This window comes from Salmo trutta, chromosome 9, assembly GCF_901001165.1.
Source record: "Salmo trutta chromosome 9, fSalTru1.1, whole genome shotgun sequence".
NCBI lineage: Eukaryota > Metazoa > Chordata > Actinopteri > Salmoniformes > Salmonidae > Salmo > Salmo trutta.
This window is the reverse complement of record NC_042965.1, coordinates 16,331,734-16,357,013: the sequence shown is the minus strand read 5'-3', so window position 1 is coordinate 16,357,013 and position 25,280 is coordinate 16,331,734. Positions and strand designations below refer to the sequence as shown.

General features: G+C 41.8%; 1 protein-coding gene across 2 annotated transcripts in view; it reads right to left on the bottom strand.

Moving 5' to 3' along the window:
- Positions 1-25,280, bottom strand: part of slc15a4 (solute carrier family 15 member 4) — a 37,272-nt gene that overhangs the window by 5,307 nt on the left and 6,685 nt on the right. For both annotated transcript variants that reach the window (XM_029762725.1, XM_029762724.1), the window contains exons 6-8: positions 23,959-24,139; positions 11,663-11,821; positions 2,241-2,399 (exon numbers count right to left, since the gene is read on the bottom strand). In XM_029762725.1, the coding sequence (XP_029618585.1) occupies positions 2,241-2,399; positions 11,663-11,821; positions 23,959-24,139 (499 nt within the window). The remainder of the gene's footprint in view (positions 1-2,240; positions 2,400-11,662; positions 11,822-23,958; positions 24,140-25,280) is intronic.

Genomic DNA, 25,280 nt, shown 5'->3' with positions numbered 1-25,280 from the left:
CCTTGACAAAAAGGAGCAAAAAAAAATACTGTATACAGTAAGATAATACAAAATATATATATTTTATACTGATACAATTGGCCACAATTGTTTTTGTTGTTTAACAACTAATACTTATAAAAAAAAAATACAAATTGGGGGTCAAAATTATTGGTACCCCTGTTTTCAATACTCCAGCACCCTCCCCTTGCGAGGAAAATGTCACAGACCCATTTTATAAAATATTTTATGAGATTGGAGAACACATTGGGAGGGATCTTAGACCATTCCTCTACACAGAATCTTCCCAGATCGTTGATATCCTTCATTTGCGCTTATGGACTACCCTCTTCAATTCAAACCACAGGTTTTCAATGAGTTTCAAGTCCGGAGACAGATGGCCATTGCAAAGTGTTGATTTCTTGGTCAATTAACCATTTTTTTTATGGATTTTGATGTGTGTTTGGGGTCATTGTCTTGCTGGAAGATCCACAGCCAAGTTACAGCTTCCCGGTAGAGGCAACCGGGTTTTGGGCTAAAAAAGTCCAGGTACTGGGTAAAGTTCATCATTGTTTTGAGCATACCATAGTATTGGTATTATTTATTGTACCGTTTTATTTTCTCATCTTTATCAAGGGTGCCAATAATTTTGGTTGTGAGTGCACTACAGTTCCCAAAGGCATATGCCTTTACATTTGGACAGACGGACTGTATCGTTGTATCTTACATTGCTTCTCTACCTGTGCATGCCTGCTGCTAGTTTGTGAGGACAAGACGTGAAGAGAGAAGGTGGTGTAGTGAGACAGAGAGGTGAGTAGTAGCCTCCAGCTGCCAAGGTAGCTAGCTAGCTGGCTGGCTGTGGCAGCTCTATGGGGCAGTTTTACTTAAGAGGAGAGGGCTGTGTAATCAGGCCCCCAGCTTGTCATTAATACTGGGTGTCTATCCCCAGGTCTGCACCACTTTGCTCACCAAACCTCCTGTTTACGCCATGCTTCGCTCTGCCTCCACATCACACAGCCCTCAGCCATGGAAATGAGGAGGATGCGCTTCCATCGCTCCTGCAGAGCGCTGAGCCAAGGGGGGTGGGGGGGGATAAAGACAGGTAAAGCCCAGCAAAGTATGTGAAGGAAAGACAACAAGCAACTGCACAACAAACTGACAGGCTTTGAGGCCAAAGCTTTGGCCACCTGGATGTTTTATTCTGTTTGTTCACCCACCCCTACTCTGTGCGGTTTTTCTTTAAAATTACTTTTTCAAAAAGCAGCGCGAGATAGAGCGAAAGAGAGCAAGAAAGCTTGCAGGCAAACCAGGCTCTCGTTTAACAATCAAATTATGCTTACTAAACAAACGGCTCCTCGGGCGAGGCTAGGCAAGTCGAAGGATGGATTTATGAAGCCGTGCCAAGCATCTCCAAGTGCTAATGTCATCAAAAATACCTCCCAACCTGTCGGCACACTGTATTAATGAGCTATTAGGTGTTTGGGGTTAAACAATTTACAGTGCAGCGTATTTTCCGCATGCTCCCTGGAAAGTGCATCTGGGCCGGGGGGCTCCTTTCACCAGGGAACACATCCATCTGCTGCCACCGCCACACTATTTATTCCTGCACTACGACAGATTTACACAAACCTTTTGCCGTAGAGTCTGACATCTCTATTTATTACAGGAAACACTTAAAATAAGACAATTGCACCAGGATCATTTTTTCCTGCTTTGGTGCAACCAATTTACAAACTCCTTAAGTGGATTTTAAATCAGGACGACATGACAATTCTTGTGACGCGTCCCCCCAGGAAATACATTTCTGTTGATGTGAAAGTAAATACTGCAGAGGGAATCCAAATGTCAATACTGTGTTCTTCTATACGAGGACAACAGTAAGCTATGACACACTGCTGATGTTTTTGTCACACCAATTTTACAGTAACATCTATAAAAACTCTAGACAGTGTGCATGAGTGGAGACAGAACATTATACTATTCCTCATCCCTGGAAAACTGTGTTCACACAGATCAATGGCCAGGGAGTTGAAGGTAGTTTTCAGAGGCCATGTTTAAGGCTGATTGTGATGGCAGGCCTCCCTAGAGTCCGTATACAGATCATTATGCAGGCTGAGGCAACACAATGCACCTTCATTCTCATTCACATTTTTTCTCCCTGAAGAGCCTGTCCAACTCCTATTATATGAGTAATGAACATTGTCTCATATCAAGAACCTACATTAAGAACTTGTATTGGATGAGTGTTTTCTCTCTCTTACCAAAGTCCTTGTGGGAGGACATCCAGCCAATCCCCTTGAGGGAGACGATGGCCAGTAGGCCGGAGCCCACGAAGGAACCAATCCCAGAGAAGAAGAAGAACAGTCCCATGATGGCACTCTGCATGGACCTGGGGGCGGCTGAGTAGGCAAACTCCAGACCTGGGAGAGGAGACGGACACTGAACTCAACAGAGATCCATAGAAAAAACAAGGAATAAACAAGAAATACTAACAAGTAAACAAACACATTCATGCAGTACATCCGGTCATACAGAGTAAACATTGACAGATGCTAACACTGATCCAAACACATTTCTAGACTCTGGGCAAACAATGTCCATGTTCCAACCATGGCACATCCTGGCTGGGGTGAGGAACAGTTCAAATTGTTTTTAGTCCATTGGCTGTGTGGTGTGTGTATATGTAGTAGGCTTGGGAGTTATCCAGATTGTCATACCGACCTTGTGCTATACCGGGGTATTCGGTAATAATGGCACTGAACACAAAGGGTGTTGTTTTCAAACTCAATGATACTCTGAAATCCGTAGGTTAGCATTGCTAACAAGTACATGTAAAATCCCATAGAGTATGCTAACTAAATGCTAAGGAGCGCATTGCAGACATTTTGTACAGTTCGACCTAAACTATACAAGTAACCTTAAAGTTTGCTGCACACACAAAACAAATATTAGCCAGCAAGGCTCTTGAACCAGAAGAGGATTCTCTGCTGTTACCAAGCAAATGCTTGATTTTGGAAGAAGCTAACCACTTTGCTAGATAACTAATTGGCTACTAAATTAGCAAACCAAATGCACAACTGCAGAGCATTTAGCACATTTTGGACAGTTAACTTAGACATCTAGCTGGCAAACAGTTCCATACTGTAATTAGATCACCTGGTGCATGCTACACAACAGTGAGTGACTCACAAGGCTAACGGGTTCGCTGTGCGCTTTTAAACAAACACCACGTGACGGGGGACTACCAGGTGAAATGAAGAAAGCAATTGTTCTTTATTTCCTAATGATTTAAGTTAACTGCAGGTAACTATTTGTATCTACAAATATACAAACTGATTTAAAAACGTCAAATAAATAGTTTCAACGGTATTGAAAAACCATCCCGTGGCTTTTTCCAAATACCTCGCTATATACGGTATACCGTCCAAGCCTAGTAAGTAGTGTAGTGGTCAGCAGCAGACAGTGTGTGTTACAGTGAGGATGACTTATTATCCATGGGTCCCACCCAGACAAAGTAGCCAGGGGGCGATCACTATGGAAACACCTCTCATGTAACACTGTAGAACTCCACTTACAGGAGATTAGATTTGCATCACAATAACAGGCCTTTCATCCATAACTACAATGTGATCAATTTATATACATGAGAGACTTGGCCTGCCGCTGCACTGTTTGACTGCTAAATATCAGTGAAACATAGGGCTGTCCTCTCCTCCTACACCCGCAGGCTACCTTACAGCAGCAGGGGACCATCTCAAGTACCTATTCAGCTGCAATTGTTTCTGGAAAAGGTCTCTCAATATTTTATGTGCCATGAGAGAGGAGGGGGTTGAGGGGGAAGGAGAACGAGTAAAAAAAAAAAAAAAAAAAGATAAAATCATTTTTCTTTTGCCATAAGAGCTGCCTGCTAGCTGACATTGATAATTTCATGGTGCCTCAAACTTGTGATTTTTCAAATAAGGCCCTATAGCTGCAGCTGTCAGGAGAGATAAAGGAGCCTCTTAAGTACGGATGCCTTTTTAGGCATTCCTCCGAGGGGAACATTACAAGAAATCCATGTGACACAACTCCTCGTACAGCTACCTGGTCTGAGACTAATTTAGCTTGTTACGATACAAAACACTTTCCTAATAGAAAAAAATTGTCTGGTGTGGAAATTTTATTATACGGTGTCAAACGCTCTGCCACAACACACCTGACCTTTCCATTTGTTTCCACCTGAAAACATTTAGTTATATCGTCAGGTAACCTTTTGACAGCCAATAAAAAAAGCTCTGGGCTTGGTTACTATTTAATGAAATACATATAGGGTGAATGCATTAGTTCTCTCTGACAATGCACAGCAGTACAATGGGACATGTTGTGAACAGAGGAATTTGCAGGACTATTTTCAATAGGGGTGTGAACGGTTAAACAAAATTGGGATGGTTTAGAAAAAAATCCCTAACCGATGTATTTTTTTTTACAAAATGTACAATACCGTTCAAAAGTTCGGGGTTACTTAGAAATGTCCTTGTTTCATTAAATAGTATCCGCAAAACACCAGTCTCAACGTCAACAGTGAAGAGGCAACTCCGGGATGCTGGCCTTCCAGGCAGAGTTTCTCTGTCCAGTGTCTTGTGTTCTTTAGCCCATCTTAATATTTTCTTCTCATTGGCCAGTCTGAGTTATGTCTTTTTCTTTGCAACTCTGCCTAGAAGGCCAGCATCCTGGAGTTGCCTCTTCACTGTTGAAGTTGAGACTGGTGTTTTTCCGAGTACCATTTAATGAAGCTGCCAGTTGAGGACTTGTGAGGCGTCGGTTTCTCAAACTAGACCCACGAATGTACTTGTCCTCTTGCTCAGTTGTGCACTGGGGATTCTCACTCCTCTTTCTATTCTGATTAATGCCAGTTTGCGTGGTTCTGTGACGGGAGTAGTACACAGCGTTGTATGAGATCTTCAGTTTCTTGGCAATTTCTCACCTGGAATAGCTTTAATTTCTCAGAACAAGAATAGACTGACGAGTTTCAGGAGAAAGTTATTTGTTTCTGGCCATTTTGAGCCTGTAATCAAACCCACAAATGCTGATGCTCCAGATACTCAACTAGTCTAAAGGCGGCCAGTTTTATTGCTTCTGTTTTCAGCTGTGCTAACATAATTACAAAACAGTTTTCTAATGATCAATTATCCTTTTAAAACGATCAACTTGGATTAGCTAATACAACGTGCCATTGGAACACAGGAGTGATGGTTGCTGATAATGGGTGTCTGTACGCCTATGTAGATAGTCCATTAAAAATATGCCGTTTCCAGCTACAATAGTCATTTACAACATTAACATTGTCACCACTGTATTTCTGATCAATTTGATATTATTTTAAAAAGGGACAAAAAGTCACTTTTCTTTCAAAAACAAGGACATTTCTAAGTGATCCCAAACTTTTGAATGGTAGTGTACATCACAGTGCAGATAACAAAACTACCACTAACAGGTCCAGATCATCATCAAGTGAAAAATAAAAATTCTACAAATACCTAACGCAACAATTCCATAACATTAGAAGATATCCTTTTTAAAAATGATTTGCCACGGATATAAAGTCCTCCGCACGTCATCTTCATTAACAGTTGGGAAAATGGCAGAGAGTGAGACAGGGAAGTGACAGCAGCAAAGTCCTGTCTGCTAATACTTTGAGGTTAAAAGAGAAGGTGGTGAAATACAAACTTTGCGAGGTGGAATTGAGCTACAGTGGCGGTACAGGTGCAAAGCTTAACCGTCTGAAAGGGAGGCACCGTGAGACCCAACCCGTTGCTGGCAGCAGTGCAGTAAGGGACGGAGTGAGAAAATCACAGAGCTGACTACAAAAATGATTGCAGTTGATATGCAGCCATTGTCAATGGTAGAGGATGTTGGCTCGCTGCCCTGATGGCATATATAGAAGCAGACTACAGGATGCCATGTGAAAAACTGTGATAGTCCGGATGAAGAAAATGTACAATGATCGCTCAAAGTATAAAGTGCAAGCTCTCAAACACCATACGTGGCTTTAACAACAGATTGTTGGATGTCAAAGAACACAGTCATACATCACTGCAACGAGACATCACATTGATGAGAAGTGGGACATGAAGTCCCAACATGGAGGACAGGCACACAGAGAACCTAAAAATGGCATTAACTACCATCATTGCTGAGTGGGTGGGGACAGCAGTAAGGTCAGCGCTGTCTGGTAGCCATGACTGCAGTAGATTGAACTGCATTGCCCCCTAGTGGTCATACGCAAGACCAAATCTGAAGTGTGAATTCACATGTCATTTTACGATTTTTTTTCTTATAGTTAAAAAAAACAAAACATTTGACATTTGTCACATCCCTAATTTTCAATCCCTTACTTGTCTATGTGGAGGTAGATAGAATGAGTTGAGATTTAATTATAATAATAATGTCCGCTTCCCTACCACACGCAAAACAAACAAAGTTAAAATATTTTATTTTGCCTTCTCCCGAGGGCTATGTTGGAGGGGTAGATTTTTTTTTCTTGAGAAATAACATTAGCTTTAAAAAAAATTCAAAAGATCAATCCCAGAGGGATCATTGTACACTGTTTTTGCATATCCTTAATGCCCGAAAGCAGGCAAACTGCGGGTGGTGCATAAGGAAAGAATTACCATAGTCCCTCCAAGGATAAAGGAATTGTAATGGGGTAGGAGGTGGGCCCTAGATGTATTAAAAAGGATGTATTCAAACAGAATAAGACCAGGGGAAAACAGTTTTTTCCAGACATATGTCACAATTCTGTCATCAAATTTTCCTTGAAGATATCCCCAGTGGGGTGGTGTGGAAAAAGTGCAGAGGAAGTTTATTTAAGGGCTCCCCACAGCTTTATTCTGTCTGTATTTGAATTTCATGGGTGTACTAGTACAGAAATAAAGTGTGACTGCCAGTTGTTTTTAATAGACACTTGGGCAAACCAGTGTGTACACTGTTCCAAACATAATAAAGTTATGTTCAATTTAACTGATAATGTGGATCTAAAAAAAATAATTGTGAGTACATTACTTCAGGTGAATAAATTATCTGCCCTCAGCCACACAACAGCTACTGTACCTACAGTGTATTTTTCCCTGGTTAGGGTTTGTCCTGGTTGCAGTTGTTAGCAGTAATGCCTCCAGGGGCCATAATGTGGAAGAGCTGCCATTGGCACCAATCCCTCCACAACAGTCAATATGGTTGACCTGTGTCATGGTAGGGGATCCACAGAGATTATGACCATAACAAGACAGGGCACCTGATGAGGACATCAGCTGCAGACAGCCAGTCATATACACTTCCTTAGAATGAGTCAGTAGCTAAGGGTGCCAGGAGTAAGTGGCTAAGTGGATGCTGGAGGTTTTACTCAAGACAGGTCTTGAACAGTCAGTCCTCTGGCTTACATTTCAGTCTAGTCGCCTAGGCACAATACAAAAGACTAAACACTAAGTTGCTAAGGGTCTCCTATGTGGCGACGCCATTGTTGGGCTGAGGAGGAGAAACACAATCTTCAGTAACAACTAGCACTAACTTATAGAGAGGTTATGCATGAAAGACATGTTGAAGAAAATGAGGAAAAAAAGCATTCCTCTTATATGAAACACTAGACCTTGAAGACTTACAAAATATATTTTTGTATGCAATGTAAAATATAGTGAGGAAGTGACGACGAGCCAAATAGACAGACGGGAGGATGGCTCAATCATGGACCGATGTCTCAACAGCCCCAGTCATCCTGGTAATTGAAATCTGTCCCAAACAGAAGCCTTAGCCTGGTAATGATCATGACTGCAGGAGAAATAGAAAGAAAATAATAATGAGGTAGGATTCTATTGATTTCAAATGGTGCTCTGCTCAAAGAGCCAAGATGAACAGCTTATGCAATATCTCACAATAGCTTAACCTTCAAAGATGTGAGGGAGGAGAGATTATATGCTAGACAAGATTTGCTAATACTGGTCATGGTGCTACTACAGTATGTTGTTACAGCATAATCAGAGTGAGGACAAATCGGCGAACTGCTGTATAGTTATGGCCTATTGTAACACCTTTAACACTACTCCTCACAGCGCCCCAAACTCTACCCTTACCATTAAAAAAACTAGCAGTTTATCTAAAAAACAAACAAAAAAAACATTGCGACCAAAGAGAAGAGACGAAATGGACATAGAAAGCTGGCTTGATGAAAACTATGGTGCTACCCGTTCCAAGGTTAGAACTAACCACCAGAGGACTTGAAAATGAGCCGGAGCTGAGAGGATCACCAAAACTAAAAAGGTATTTTGGTTTCAGTGCATTTTCTTTAAAAACAAAATGGTATAGCCTATCAATGTGTAGGTATACTGTGTAATACAATAGATAATTGTGTACTAAAAACGTGAATGTGTTTTGCAGAACATACAAGCATGCCGACAACCATCCGTGGAGCTCAGTGGACAAAGGGCTGGACAACGGGCTGCACCAAAAAAATGCATGGTCCCCAAGAAAGCAGATTCTTAAAAATGTGTTTCTGTACGTAGCATGTGTGTTGGAGTCACTTAATTCTTAATTGATCTACCGTTTCTATCATAGGCCACTGTAATTGATGGGGGCTCAGGGCGATACCATTCTGATCATCTGATGAAGGTGCACATGGATCAGATTCAAACTTTGAAGACCGAGATGGAGTCATTGAAGGCAGACCAGCAGAAAGAGAAACATTCTCTGGGGGCAGAGATACAGGCGACAGCTGATGCATTGGTTCAGAGCCAGGCGGCATTGGCGGAGAGCCAAGTGGAGAATGACGAGTTGAAGAGGGCGAGGAAAGAGATGGAGTCACAATCCATGCCAGGCCAGTCTGGAATTCCACCTCCGACAGGCAGAGTCAACATATGTGGCAGGTTCGTCAGGTCGTCGGTTCACCCTGACATTTCCATTCCTCTTCTGACATTAGAACTTGACGAACTGCTCACCAGGCACAGAATGGGGACTGGTGTTGATAAATCAATGAGATTTTTATTTTCACAGATTCTCGATTGGCTATTGGTTAGCCTACAATTAGGGTGTGGATTATTTTGCTCTTCACTTGCAGTCACTTAGTGGCCTAGGCCTACTCCCGACCAGTCACGTGGTAAAGCGCCATATTTTCCTACTATTAAAAACAGTCAAATACATTCCTGATTTCAATCGCTTTTGCCGACATGTTGACATTCATTTATTGTTTAAATAGTCAAGGCTCCCTTTGTTCTTTTATTTTATAACTAAAATGCTTGAATGTGTTTAGAAGACATGTACGACTTGTATGCTGTGTGCTGACATGCACAAATGAATGAATGAATGATAGATATACTGTAAATCGAAGTAGGCCTGTATGCCAATAAGTTAGTTAAACAGGACTCTTACTGTATGTCTACAGCTCCATGTCATTTCAATAAATTAACTTCTCAAAGATGCCCTCTGGTGGTCAAACTAGTATTAACAGCAACAATAGCTGACAAATAACGTGCCATATAATTCTTTATTTATTTTTAACCCTCCCCTAACCCGGACGATGCTGGGCCAATTGTGCGCCACCCCATGGGTCTCCCGGTCTGCTGCGACAGAGCCTGGACACGAACCAGTATCTAGTGACACAGCTAGCAACTGCGATGCAGTGCCTTAGACCACTGCGCCACTCGGGAGGCCCCATGCCATAGAATTCTGCGGCACCCCGCAAGCTGTGCTGCAGTATGACGCAACTTTTAAAAGGAAGAACCACTGTACATCTAATATAGTTGTGTAAATTGAAGTTCAAAGTTTGCATTTCACCACCAAGGTCCAATGCCAATGTTATCTCAATATCAAATCATTTCCGGGTAACGATTACGTACCTTACTAACCACGTTTCCATCCACACATTTTATGCGAGTAAAGTCATATCGTATAAAAAAAAATAATGACAGCTATAATTTTATAAAATCCGATAGAAAATGTTTTCATTCGACATGGTGGGATCTTTTTGTGTCAGTAAAATATTAATGTTTTATACATTAAGTGTACAAATGCTTTCTGCACAACTGACAATTCATATCCACAATTCAAAGCATCATTTTCCTTTACTTTCGATGAGTGGATCAGCGTGAATTGGTTTAATTTCCAAACAACAAATATGATTGTTGGCATAATAGTTATCTATAGATCCATATTGTTAGCTCTTCTTTTAGCTTTGCCATGCCCATGCACAGAGCCCATGTATTTGTCTCATACTATTGTGTTACTGCTTTGACTTTGTCATCAACCATATAATGGCTCTCTGCAATCACTGAGGGAGAGTAAAGACTGTATGCTAGAAATTGAGTGACACTTACCTGCTTACCATCAACCATCATGATGAAAATGCTACAGAAATCATAGGGTTTTATTTTCTCTCAGGGGAAAAACTGGGAAATACAATTTGGACAGCATACCACAACAAGCTAAAACTATAACTTAATAAATGTCGTTGGGAAGGGTAAGGAAAGCATAATTCCTGCAGGTCCTATTCACTGTGAGAGGGTATGAACCAGGATGACCTTCTGAGGAGAGCTCTTGCAGCCATAGAGAAGAGATCCTCCTAATTCTATGATTGCAGCCTACATGCTGTGTTCAAAATAGCATACATACAAAGTAATTTGAATCAAATGCTCAAGACCAAAATCCTTGTTTACTACACAACGTATTCCATTCACTCAGATAGCAATTCATGTATGTATTTTTGCCATTTACTCAGACGGCACCATTCACTGCAGGTCCAATTCACTGTGTGAGGGTGTCAACTAGTGTGGGTGAACTTCTGAGAAGAGCTCTAGTAGCCTATACGATGTGTTCAAAATACTTGAACCAAATGCACAATGTATTTTTGCCCCTGAACAGGGCAGTTAACCCACTGTTCCTAGGCCATCATTGAAAATAAGAATTTGTTCTTAACTGACTTGCCTAGTTAAATAAAGGTAAAAAAATAATAATAATAATAAAAAATGTTATAGAATGTAATGTTACCCTTAGTAGCCGTACAGGTACTAGAGGTAACACTAATGTAGCATGCCAGCACTGGTGGTGGTTACAGAGAACAATCAAACTATATGAATGTGGTTGTCCATTGTCTGTAGAGGCTGCAGATCATGCTGCTCAGAAAAGTCCAATGCTAAATCTCTTTGGGGCAAACTCTATCCCTACTAATGTATCCCTCACCTAGCTATTTCAACAATAGCACAGGCAACAGTTGCTATACATGTGTAAGGATGCAGGAAGGGTTTTGTGTTTTAGAACAGAAAACCATTGATTGGATGAGCCATTAAGATGAGCCATAAGAATGAAAACAATGTCAAGTTGTTCAAAGGCTGGAGGAGAGGACTATTAATCACAATGCATACTAAAAGGTTACTTTACCATTACATAGACTACTGCACTTCAACTTCCCCTTTAACAAAACATTATATCATTGGCTACTGGATAATAGTGGTGGTGCAATCAAGATACATTTTAACAATTAAATCAATTAAATCAACATCTATTAGTACTGACTGTATGACTGCAAGACCAAATTATCACTTGTAACCAAATCTGTTAAGACAATCATTGTCATTATCAGATCTCTGCATCTCTTTGTAATGCTATATACGCTTCCTTTAGACATTTCTATATCCTCTGGGCAACAGAACAGCATTCCACTCACCTGCGATGCTGGCAAAGATTTCGCTGATTCCGATGAGCACATACTGGGGCACCTGCCACCATATGGGTAGATCTGCTGCGTAATAGATGACGTCGCCAAAGACCTGGTCGATGGTGCCATTAGATTTGATGATCTCAAGTCGTTTTGTCTCCAGTATACCTGTAGTGAAGGAGGCACAAAATGTGTATATAATGTAATTTGGCCTAGATGCTCGAATTATGTCAGTGCACAAAAACCAATGGGAACAAAAACTTGAACAACTCTTGTTTTTATGGATTATGAAAATACGTAAATGGTTAATTTAGTTTGTAAACACTACAAGATAAAGCAATGGCTATCACCCATTGTTATTATTGATCGGCACCATCTAAAAGATGAGGACTTTCAACTTTCTATGCCGAGATGCAACACTTTTGCCCTCAATATTCAACAGTCATAAAAACAGAATACTTGTAAAAGTCCATTAGGGCTTAAGTGTCAAGTCAAAGCCAGCGCTTAATTAAGATCACATCTGCATGCTCACACTCAGACATTACAGCAGATAGTAATGGAGGAGAGAGCCGACAACTCAACAATAACACCCCCAGCAGTCGTCATCAGCAGCTGCTTCCTAAAAGCTTTAAATCGATAACCATTATCATGGAACCAGCAGCTATTTCCAGATAACACCCAGAGACAGCCTCCTATCGTCGCCCCACACTTAATGCTGTATTTGAGAGGGGATGGGGCCTTCTAATCCAGCTATCCTATAATACTGCCTGCCCAGAGCAACTTCTTACACTCGCCATAAAACACACATATACTGCTTTTACAACATCATATCAGGCATTTAAGCTCTATCCCTGGGTGCTTCAAAAAAATCTAACTAGAGCTACTTTTGCATATCAATTATAGAACACATTCAGCACTAGCTGAAGCAGATTAGAATTCAGTTTAACAGATTGTCAAAACTGATAAAAGGCAACGTCAATGACCTTCAAAGGCAATGTCAACGCAGCTTTGCCATGTTTCCCACACCATGTGGTGAGGGCCAGCTTTGTGCTCCACCACTCAACAAGGGCAGGTCCGCATAGCCATAGATGTCAACCCTGTGAACTGAGGATAGCAGGCGTGCAAGACAGTGTTGATGCTTGCTGTGCCCTAGGCAACAGATACCACTATGGCAGACGCACAGCTGCCAATCTGTGTCCTACGGTGTGTGTTCCCTATAGACCATTAGGTCAGTTACTGCGCAGCAGAGGATTAAGGCCTCTTTAATATAGTAGTTAGCAGGAGTAAGAGTACAGACCATCAATTAACTATAAAGGCACTCTCCAAAGTAGCCCATAGCACATTACATACACTGAAATGTATAGGACATAAATCAGTGTTTCCGAAACGAATTATTATACTATAATAGCTATGTGATTTGCTGCCTTACACATTAAAGAGAGCATTTCACAACTAAATCAGTGTGTGACGAGGTGGGGGCATGCAAGAGTAGAGTAAAGGAGTTATGCAGCATTCACCCCCTACTTGTCCACTGTGTGACCAATGGCCACAGTAGAGGCTGCTGTACTGCCATAAACCCTTTATCATCATTACTGTGAGTTCAAATTGCTTTAAAAAATATATATTCGAATGTATTTATATAGCCCTTCTTACATCAGCTGATATCTCAAAGTGCTGTACAGAAACCCAGCCTAAAACACCAAACAGCAAGCAATGCAGGTGTAGAAGCACGGTGGCTAGGAAAAACTCCCTAGAAAGGCCAAAACCTAGGAAGAAACCTAGAGAGGAACCAGGCTATGAGGGGTGGCCAGTCCTCTTCTGGCTGTGCCGGGTGGAGATTATAACAGCACATGGCCAAGATGTTCAAATGTTCATAAATGACCAGCATGGTCAAATAATAATAATCAAACTTTTTCTTCTCCCTACTTTCAAGTGCTGCAATTTTCTTTTAAAATGTTCTTATGGTAAATAAATGGCAAGAAAAGTCTTTGACCATATGAAACAAACATACACTAAATACATTTCCTTTTTGCAATAGTAGTGGCAATAGTGAGCATCTAGACAGCATCGTCTGTGTCCAAAGAATAGTATCATTAGAGGTGGTTAATATAAACGATACAATAGCAAAAAATCTAGTGTATATAGGTTCTTTATCAGACAGATTTTTCATTTAGCCTTTCTCACACAAATACACATCCCCACCTACCTACACTACCTAGTATAGATGCACACACATGCACACACACACCCATGTTTAGACAGTAAGTTGGTAAGTAATTCCTTCTGCAGGGTGCCTGTGGTTGGCTGAGTGGGATCCAGCCGAGCTGGTCTGTCCATGGGGAGGGAGGGCTGTGTCTCTGGGGTCTTCATTAGGCTCTGATGACATCCCCACACGGGGCACCAGCTACCAGCTAGCTAAAGCCTCTGGATCACTATCCCTCTATCACACAGTCATACGCCTCATACAGTAGAATGTAATGCAATAGCTATACACTGCATTCAAAAAGTACTCAGACCCCTTCACTTATTCCATTTTGTTACGTTACAGCCTTATTCTAAAATTGATTAAATAACATAAAAAATCCTCATTGATCTACACACAATTATACACATTTCCACACAGAGGTTGGAATAATACTGTGAAAATGATAATGCCCTTTTAGTATAAGAGCAGGTTCAAAAGAACGCCTGCAATTTCAGCCTGTTTTGGTGGGGTGGAGTTTTGGCCTACCTTATGACATCAACAGGCGGTAAATTAGTTAATAGACCAATAAGAGTTCCAAACCTCTCTGCCAATACCAGCTAATTTTCAGTTTTCCCCTCCCCAGTCATACCACTCCCAGACAGTCCAAACAAATTTCTTGCTTGAGAAATTGCTATTTGCTTAGAAGCTATTTTCTTTATTTTTGAATATTTTAATTTAAAACATTTACAGTAGATGTTTCAATTGGCAAAACATTTTCATGCAAATATACTACAATCTGCATAAAGAAAATGCAGTGCATTCAGAAAAGAATTCAGACCCCTTTTTCCACATTTTGTTACGTTACAGTCCAATTCTAATGGATTCAAAAAAATATAAATAAAAAAGTCCATTAATCTACACACAATACCCCATAATGACAAATTTTTGCAAATGTATTAAAAATTAAAAACAGTATTACATGAGTATTCAGACCCTTTGCTATGAGCCTCGAAATTGAGTTCAGGTGCATCCTGTTTCCATTGATCATCCTTGAGATGTTTCTACAACTTGCTTGGAGTCCACCTGTGGTAAATTCAATTGATTGGACATGATTTGGAAAGGCACACCTGTCTTATACAAGGTCCCACAGTTGATAGTGCATGTCAGAGCAAAAACCAAGCCATGAGGTTGAAGGAATTGTCCGTAGAGCTCCGAGACTGCACAGATCTGGGGAAGTGCACCAAAAAATGTCTGCAGCATTGCAATTCCCCAAGAACACAGTGGCCTCCATGATTCTTAGAATGGAAGAAGTTTGGAAACATCAAGACTCTTCATAGAGCTGGCCGCCCGGCAAAACTGAGCAATCGGGGGAGAAGGGCTTTGGTCAGGAAGGTGACCAAGAACCCAACACTCTGAAAGAGGTCCAGAGTTCCTCTGTGGAGATGGGAGAACCTTCTAGAAGGACAACCATTTCTGCAGCACTCCACCAATCAGGCCTATATAGTAGAGTGGCCAGACGGAAGCCACTCCTCAGTAAAAGGCATGACAGCTCACTTGGAGATTGCTAAAAGGCATCTAAAGGACTCTCAAACCATGAGAAACAAGATTCTATGGTCTGATGAAACCAACATTGAACTTGGCCTGAATGCCAAGTGTCACGTCTGGAGGAAACCTCGCACCATCCCTACGGTGAAGCATGGTGGTGGCAGCACCATGCTGTGGGGATGTTTTACAAGGGCAGGGACTGGGAGACCAGTCAGGATTGAGGGAAAGATGAACAGAGCAAAGTACAGAGAGAGATCCTTGATGAAAACCTGCTCCAGAGCGCTCAGGACCTTACCTAACAGGAAAACGACTAAGCACACAACGACTCTAAGCACACTGCCAAGACAATGCAGGATTGGCTTCAGGACAAGTCTCTGAATGACCTTGACTGGCCCAGCCAGAGCCCGGACTTGAACCCGATCGAACATCACAGGGGAGACCTGAAAATAGCTGTGCAGTGACGCACCCCATCCACCCTGACAGAGCTTGAGAGGATCTGCAGAGAAGAATGTGAGAAACTCCCCAAATACAGGTGTGCCAAGCTTGTAGCGTCATTTTAATTCCTTATGTGACCCGTTTCAGGAAACTAGGCGTATGTCGCGGGTCACTACTTCACAGGAGAGCCATTTGAGCAAAGTTTTTTTTTTAATCAAAATGTGATTTTTGGCAGAAATGCCTTCTTGAATATGTGAACTTTCATGTGCCTTAAAAACAAACTCGTATGCCATCTGTAAATACGAATAAAATTGTTCAATTACGAGCCTAGTTGGTTTAGCCAAAGAAAAAGCGGCAACCGTCCCACTTGCCATGATATGCTGAGATGAGTACGGATTGGTCTACCATTTAGCACACTTCTGTCTATTTGAGCTGGTCAGTATGTCTAGGTAATCCTGTCTAATGCGTAAAAAAACTAATGTATTGTGTATTAAAACTGTATAAGTGTTGCTCTCCACTTTCTGGAGAACTGAGTTTTGAAATCAGTGGAATTCGAGTATGATAGTTTCCGGATTACATCTTCAAACTAAGGGCAACCATGGCATCCGACAGGAGATGCGTCCAACCATGAATGATGTATACGGGTAAGAGTCTGGCTAGCTACAATATCAGATATTAGTTTTCTAATTTTGACAGAGCCATTTACTTGGCTAGCTAACATCGAACCTGGTTGTTAGCTACCTGCAGATTCATGCAGGGTAGTAATGTCTTGAGTTGTGATTATGGTTCATTGTTTACCTATCTAGCTACACTATGCAAGTAACCATTTTGCGTGCATTCGTAAATTCAGTCTGGCCATCAACTCCGATTTCAGAGCACTCTCGTCTGAGTATGCCAGAGAGCGCAGAATAACCAATGTATTTACACAACACGATTGAATATGGCCAGTGTCTGTAAACGCGAAACGCTCTGAATTTACAAATGGACAATCTGACAGCACAGTTGCAGTCACCAACGCTCTGGATAACATAACATAACAGCCTAACCAGCTCTGCTTGGGCATGTAATGTTCAGTGAGCTGTTCTCTCTCACTTAGATGTCTGGAAGTAGCTAGCAAGTTAGCTTGGGTGCTTGACTGCTGCTGTTAGTACATTCGGATCAACCCTTAAAGAGATGGGTGCTGCTAAAGCTTAAGAGGGTGTGAACGATGCTGAATGGGTGTAGACAAAGGGCTCTCCAATAGTAGTACCAAAACATTCAAAGGCCATTTCCTCAAAAGTGAGTTTACAAGTTTATCAACTTTCAAAGCAAAATTACTTTCCCACTGTTCCTCAACTGTAGTGTATGATATACAATTTTGTAGCTAAGAGTCTCCACTTTTATCCAATGTAAAAAACACAATTTATAAAATGTTGCTACATAAGACCAATTTGAGCCGGTCGGTCACATATTAAGCAAACCAGATGGCACCATTTTATTGGTTTTTAAATTTACGGAAAGCCAGGGGCACACTCCAACAGCATGTATGTTTTAAGTGAGTCCGCCAGATCTGAGGTAGTAGGGCTGACCAGGGATGTTCAGCTGATAAGTGTGTGAATTTGACTATTTTCCTGTCCTGCTAAACATTCAAAGAAAATGTATGGAGTAAAAAGTACAATATTTTAAGGAATGTAGAAGTACAAGTAGTCAAATATATAAATAGTAAAGTACAGCTAACAAAAAAACTACTTACGTAGTACTTTAAAGTATTTTTACTTAAGTACTTTACACCACTGCTATTAGCCAATGTGCAATCATTGGATAACAAAATGGATGAGCTCTGATCAAGACTATCCTACCAACGGGACATTAAAAACTGTAATGTTATGTTTCACCAAGTTGTGGCTGAACGACGACATGGATAACATACAGCTGGCGGGGTTTTCAGTCCATCGGCAAGATAGAACAGCTGCCCCCTGTAAGACGATGGGTGGCGGTCTGTGTCTATTTGTAAATAACAGCTGGTGCACAAAATCTAATATTCAGACTGTCTCGAGGTTTGGCCCGCCTGAGGAAGAGCATCTCATGATAAGCTGTAGACCACACTATTTACCAAGAGTTTATCCATTTCCCACCGCAAACCGATGCCGGCACTAAGACGGCACTCAAAGAGCTGTATAACGCCATAAGCAAAGAAGAAAATGCTCATCAAAAGGCGGCGCTCCAAGTGGCCGGGGACTTTAATGCCAGGAAACGTATACATTTTACCTCATTTCTACCAGCATATTAATGTGCAACCAGAGAAATAAAATTTAAATAAAAACTCTAGACCACCTTTACTCCACACAGATACGTAGTGTACAAAGCTCTCCCTCGCTCTCCATTTGGCAAATCCGACTAACTCTATCCTCCTGATTCCTGCTTACAAGCAAACTATTTTTTATTTATTTTTTTAAATTGTCATTTAGCAGACGCTCTTATCCAGAGCGACTTACAGTAGTGAGTGCATACATTTATTTTTGTATTTTTTCCCCCGTACTGGTCCCCCGTGGGAATCGAACCCACAACCCTGGCATTGCAAACACCATGCTCTACCAACTGAGCCACACGGGACCAGAAGTCAGGAAGTACCAGTACCACGGGACGAAAGCAGGAAGTACCAGTGACTCGCTCAATAAGGAAGTACCAGATGACCCAGATGCTAAGCTACAGGATTGTTTTGCTAGCACAGACTGGAACATGTTGAAGAGTACACCACATCAGTCACTGGCTTCATCAATAAGTGAATCGATGACATCATCCCCACAGTACATTCCCCAACCAGAAGCCATGGATTACAGGCAACATCTGCACTGAGCTAAAGAGTAGAGATGCCGCTTTCAAGGAGCGGGACTCTAACCCGGACACTTATAAGAAATCCCGCTATGCCCTCCAATGAACCATCACAGGCAAATAGAGGACGAAGATTGAATCGTACTACACCGGCTCCGACACCCGTCGGATGTGGCAAACTATTACGGACTACAGAGGGAAGCACAGCCGCAAGCTGCCCATTGACACAAGCCTACCAGACGAGTTAAATAACTTCTATGCTCGCATTGAGGCAAGCAACACTGAAGCATGCATGAGAGCATCAGCTGTTCCAGGCAACTGTGACCATGCTCTCCATAGCCGATGTGAGTAAGACCTTTAAACAGGTCAACATTCACAAGGCCGTAGGGCCAGACAGATTACCAGGACGTGTACTCGAGCATGCGCTGAATAACTGGTAAATGTCTTCACTGACATTTTCAACCTCTCCCTGACCGAGTGTGTAATACCTACATGTTTCAAGCAGACCACCATGGTCCCTGTGCCCAAGAAAGCAAAGGTACCGTCCTGTAGCACTCACGTCGGTAGCCAAGAAGTGCTTTGAAAGGCTGGTCATGGCTCACATCAACACCATTATCCCAGAAACCCTAGACCCACTCCAATTTGCATACCACCCCAACAGATCCACAGATGATGCAATCTCTATTGCACTCCACACTGCCCTTTCCCACCTGGACAAAAGGAACACCTATGTGAGAATGCTATTCATTGACTACAGCACAGCGTTCAACACCATAGTGCCCTTAAAGCTCATTACTAAGCTAAGGACCTTGGAACTAAACACCTCCCTCTGCAACTGGATCCTAGACTTCCTGACGGGCCGCCACCCAGGTGGTAAGGGTATTTGACAACACATCCGCCATGCTGATCCTCAACACGGGGGCACCTCAGGGGTGCGTGCTCAGTCCCCTCCTGTACTCCCTGTTCACTCATGATTGCACGGCCAGGCACGACTCCAACACCATCATTAAGATTGCCGGTGACACAAGTGGTAGGTCTGATCACCAACAACGATGAGACAGCCTATAGGGCGGCGGTCAGAGACCTGGCAGTGTGGTGCCAGGATAACAACCTCTCCCTCAACGTGATCAAGACAAAGGAGATTATTGTAGACTACAGAAAAAGGAGGAAAGAGCTCGCCCCCATTCTCATTGACAGGGCTGTTGTGGAGCAGGTTGAGAGCTCCAAGTTCCTTGGCGTCCACATCACCAACAAACTATAATGGTCCAAACACACCAAGACAATCGTGAAGAGGGCACGACAACGCCTATTCCCCCTCAGGAGACTGAAAAGATTTGTCAGCTGCACCATCGAGACCATCCTGACTGGTTGCTTCACCGCCTGGTATGGCAACTGCTCGGCCTCCAGCCGCATGGCAGAACAGAGGGTAGTGCGTACGGCCCAATACATCACTGGGGCCAAGCTTCCTGCCATCCAGGACCTCTATACCAAGTGGTGTCAGAGGAAGGCCTTAAATTGTCAAACTCCAGCCACCCTAGTCATAGACTGTTCTCTCTGTTACCGCATGGCAAGTGTTACCGGAGCGCCAAGTCTAGGTCCAAAAGGCTTCTTAACAGCTTCTACCCCCAAGCCATAAGACTCCTGAACAGCTAATCAAATGGCTACCCGGACTATTTGCATTGTCCCCACCCCCCAGTTTTACACTGGTGCTACTGTTTATTATCCATGCATAGTCACTTTCTCTCTACCTACATGTACATATTACCTCATCTAACCAGTGCCCCCGCCCATTGACTCTGTACTGGTAGCCCCTGTATATAGCCTCGCTTCCGCTATTTTATTGTTGCTTCTTATTTTGTATTTTATTACTGTTTATTTTAGTAAATACTTAACTTTTTTTCTTAACTGCATTGTTGGTTAAGGACTTGTAAGTAAGCATTTCACTAAAGTTCTACACCTGTTGTACTCTGCACATGTGACAAATAAAATTTGATTTGTGACAATATGTGCATTGGTTCTCAAGTGTACCACTGATTTGAGAAAAGGCTTGTCTCACTCAAAATATTTTAGCCTGAATACATCAATGCAGCAGCCAGTGACAGGCTAGGCTGGGTCTATTTCAAAGATAATCCACAGGCTGGAACTGGACTGAGCAGTGCTCTATGGGTGCAGTCAAACAGAACTAGAGTAGAAGATAAATGGCATCCTATCTACTCTCTTTGCTATATAAGGATGAGAAAACAAAGTACACCTTTGGGGCTTTTTTTATTTTCCAAGTCTGTATGATACCATCTTACCAGAGAGCTGTGTTTTGAGGCAAAGAATATGAATACCTTTGACAGACTACCTGCAGCAACTTGAAGAACAAACAGCCCTGTGAAGGTCAGCTCCTCTTTGTAGAGGACAGTGGGGCTGGTCAAATATACAATACCTTCAAAAACTTTAAACATTTTGTTGTTACAAAGTGGGATTAAAATGGATTTAATTGTCCTTTTGTCAACAATCCACACTGTCAACTCTGTCAAAGTGGAAGAAAAATATTTATTAATGAAAAACAGAAACACTCAAATCTTGATTAGATAAGTATTCAACACTGAGTCAATACGTGTTAGAATCACCTTTGCAGCAATTACAGCTGTGAGTGTTTTTGGGTAAGTCTAACAGGCTGACCAGACCGGACACATGGCGTGCGGGAGCGTTGCAAAATAAATTTAGAAATCCATGTTATTCAATTATTGCACCCACACTGCTCGCATGCGCCAACGAGCGTCTGCGTTGCCAAGGACTAAAATAGAAGTCATTCCTAATTCTGACGCAGATCGTGCTGCAAGTCCTGCCTCTCCCATCTCCTCATTGGTTTATAGAAGCAGGTACCCACGTGCCATCTCCTCATTGGTTATACCCACGTGGGTGATTGAAAGACTAACTGTTTTGCCGGTTGTCGTGGTAATACTATGAAAGTGTAGATGCCAATCACCATATAAGTTCAAAGATGGGAAAAAGCCTGGAAGGAGGAGAGATGACTAGAAACGATTCGGTTGACCGTTTTGTGTGGATTAATTGTCTGAGTAGAGGACCTTGTGAATTTCAGGTAAAATAACAATGTTTATATCCCAGGACAGATTAGCTAGCAACAGCAAGCTAGCTAAATAGGAAAAATTAGCTAGCAAGGGCAAACTAACTAGCTAAATTGCCATACATGTTTAATGCTTTTCAACCTGTCCCCAAATTAATGTCATTGATTCAGAGTTTGTTTTGATATTTTAACCTGCTGTCATGACCACGTTTGGTGTAGGGGGACAAAATACATTTATGCACGATAGCGCACGCGCGCAGCCGGTTTGGGTTCCGTGTATGAGCTTTGTATACCTGAATTGTACATTTGCCCATTATTCTTTTTAAAATTCTTCAATCTCTGTCAAGTTGGTTGTTGATCATTGCTAGACAGCCATTTAAGTATTACTATAGATTTAAGCCAATTTAAGTCAAAACTTTAACTAGGCCACTCAGGAACATTCAATGTCGTCTTGGTAAACTCCAGTGTAAATTTGGCCTTGTGCTTTACGATATATTCCTGCTGAATGGTAAATATCTCCCAGTTTTTCCCTCAAGGATTTTGCCTATGCTTAGCTGTATTCTATTCATTTTTTATCCTAAAACGCCAAACATTTTCACTCAGGCCCCCCTTCCGGAATTGAGGAACATCCCACGCCGCCTTTATTTTTTTACATTTAACCTTTAAGTCAGTTAAGAACAAATTCTTATTTACAATGACGGCCTTCCCCGGGCCAAACCCGGATGACGCTGGGCCAATTGGGAGTCCCATAGGGCGGCGCACAGTCACGGCCGGATGTGATATAGCCTGGATTCGAACCAGGGACTGTAGTGACACCTCTTGCACTGAGATGCTGTGCTACTCGGGAGCAATATAGGAATATGAAGTGTGGTACTCAGTGATGTGTTGTATTCAGGACAAAAATATATATTTTCTTTGCCACATTTTTGCAGTATTAGTTTAGTGGCTTATTGCAAACAGGATGCATGTTTTGGATGATTTTTATTCTGTACAGGCTTCCTTTTCTCTCTGTCAGTTAGGTTAGTATTGTGGAGTAACTACAATGTTGTTAATCCATCCTCAGTTCTCCTATCACAGCCATTCAACTCGGTAACTGTTTGGCCTCATGGTGAAATCTCTGAGCATTTTCCTTCCTCTCCGGCAACAAAGTATTGATACATCATCCAAAGCATAATTGATTACTTCACCATGATCAGAGGGACATTCGGTGTCCTTTCAGCTTTTTTTTAACCCATCTACCAATAGGTCAAATCCAGTCAGGGAGGCATTGGAAAACCTCCCTGGTCTTTGTGGTTGAAATTCACTTCATGATTGAGGGACCTTACAGATAATTGTACGTGTGGGGTATAGAGATGGGGTAGTAATTCAAAAATCATGTTAATCACTATTGCACACAGTCCATGCAACTTATTTAGGCTTGCCATAATAAAGAGGTTGAATACTTATTGACTCAAGACATTTCAGCTTTTAATTGTTAAATAATTTGTAAAAAAATTAATAATAATCTACATTATGGGGTATTGTGTGTAGATCAGCGACACAATCTCTATTTGATCAATTTTAAATTCAGGCTGCACCAACAAAATGTGGAAAAAGTCGTTTTTGAAGAAAAAAATCTGTTGTTCTGCCCCTAAATTAACCCCCAACAACAACTGCTCCCCGGGCACCGATGACATGGAGGTCGATTAAGGCAGCTCCGCGCACCTCTCTGATTCAGAGGGGTTGGGTTAAATGCGGAAGACACATTTCAGTTGAATGCATTCAGTTGTACAACTGACTAGGTATCCCACTTCCCTTTCACTCAAATTACATATTTTTTAAAAGTTGTACGAATGTTGAATTTTTACAAATGATCCCCGTCTTGCTATCCTTTCCCTTCTCAAAAGTCATTGAACATGTTAAACAAGCGTGACATACTGCTTAAGCAAAACAAAGCAACATTGGCTTGCTTGTCCTGTTTGCCTCGTGAGTCATGACTCCTGACCCTGACATCATCTTCTCAGCGACAGAATAAGGAACAGCAACACATCTCATTGAGAGATGAGATCAAGGAGATGGGTTTTCCCCTAACATGTGACATTTGAAATGTGTGACATTTATTATGGTGAACAGTATGACTGTGACATTGTGAAACTGTGGGTTGAAGAGGATGAGGGGTGGTTTAAATGGAAGATTTACTAGCATGATCTACCATGACAGGCTCTCAAGACATGCCATAGACACAGTAAGGATTAGCTGCTGCACTCCACTCACCAGCCGCTACAGCTGACCACATGACAAAGAACATCCCCACTGCAATCCTTTTGAGGGAGGAGGGCAGCAGGCCTCTGCGTTTGAGGATGGGGTCCACCACTTTGTCCTTAAGGGGGATCAGCATGAGAATAAGCACTGCGTCGAACATTGTCAGCCAGGCAGCAGGGAAGCGGAATGTGATCTGTCAGGAATCCAGAAGAAGACAAACATGAGAAACTACTTACAAGAAGTGCACAAGGCATGGAAAACAATACAGAGAATGTCAGTGCACTCCTGTCCAGTTCCTCAGGGGTGAGGGAGTGCTGTGCTGATGGCCTTGACACCGTGTTGGCGCCCTCAGCTGGACAGAACTAAAACTGAACCAAAACTGAAGTTAAATATATTCAAATAAAAAAATGAAAGTATAATTTAAATTTCACAAAATCTATTGCACACAAACTAAATGTGGTAAGACCATCTAATGAACAATGAATCATGTATTAGAATAATTCAGAGTTACGTGGGTAACATATTGTCCCAGCAGCAAGTGTGTTAGGGTGAAATGATAAACAGACTGTTGCAGTGGCAATTAGCGTTAGCAAAAGACCAGAGATGGAGAAATTATTATCATCATCAAGAAGTCCATTGGCAGAACATTCTTTGAAATTATACATACAAATACACTGGATAACAAATTAATCAACATGGAAAACAAAATGTTTTATTTGAAACAGCATTTTCTTTCAATTGTAGGCTACAGGAAACTGCAAGGCGTAGTCCTTATTTATTTTGCAATTCAAATGTTAAGTGCCTCCTGATCTCCCAAAACATCTCTAGTTTTAAACATCTGACGGTCCCGTTTATTCCCTGATTGAATTTACATTTCTTAGACTAACCGCTGGTCATTTATAAATTGTGCCTTTGAGGTTTGAGAGTATGTCTGCCCCCCCTCCCTCATTATCATATCCAAAACATGAAAGTGTGCTAAGTTTTTGCACACGGGTGAGAGGAGTTTGATTGGCAGAGGTGCCCCAGTAGCCACGACTCAGTAGCAACCAGAGGGGGAGCACATTAATATCGGTAAGTGTTAATTAAGCAGAAAAACTTTCCACAGTGGGATGGCTCTTCATCCTGCAGCTACTCTTCCCTTGGACTGAGTATGCAGAGAAGTGACCCTAAAAACACAGGTGGACCAAACTTTTGAGAGTGTTGGTTTTTACTCAAGAAGTCTCTGCACTTTGGAAGACTAGGATTAATGAAATAATTACTTATTACACTTTTGGACTTTTCTGTCCATTACCTTACAATGTGCAATTGTCAAGAAAGTAATTGAACCAGAAAGA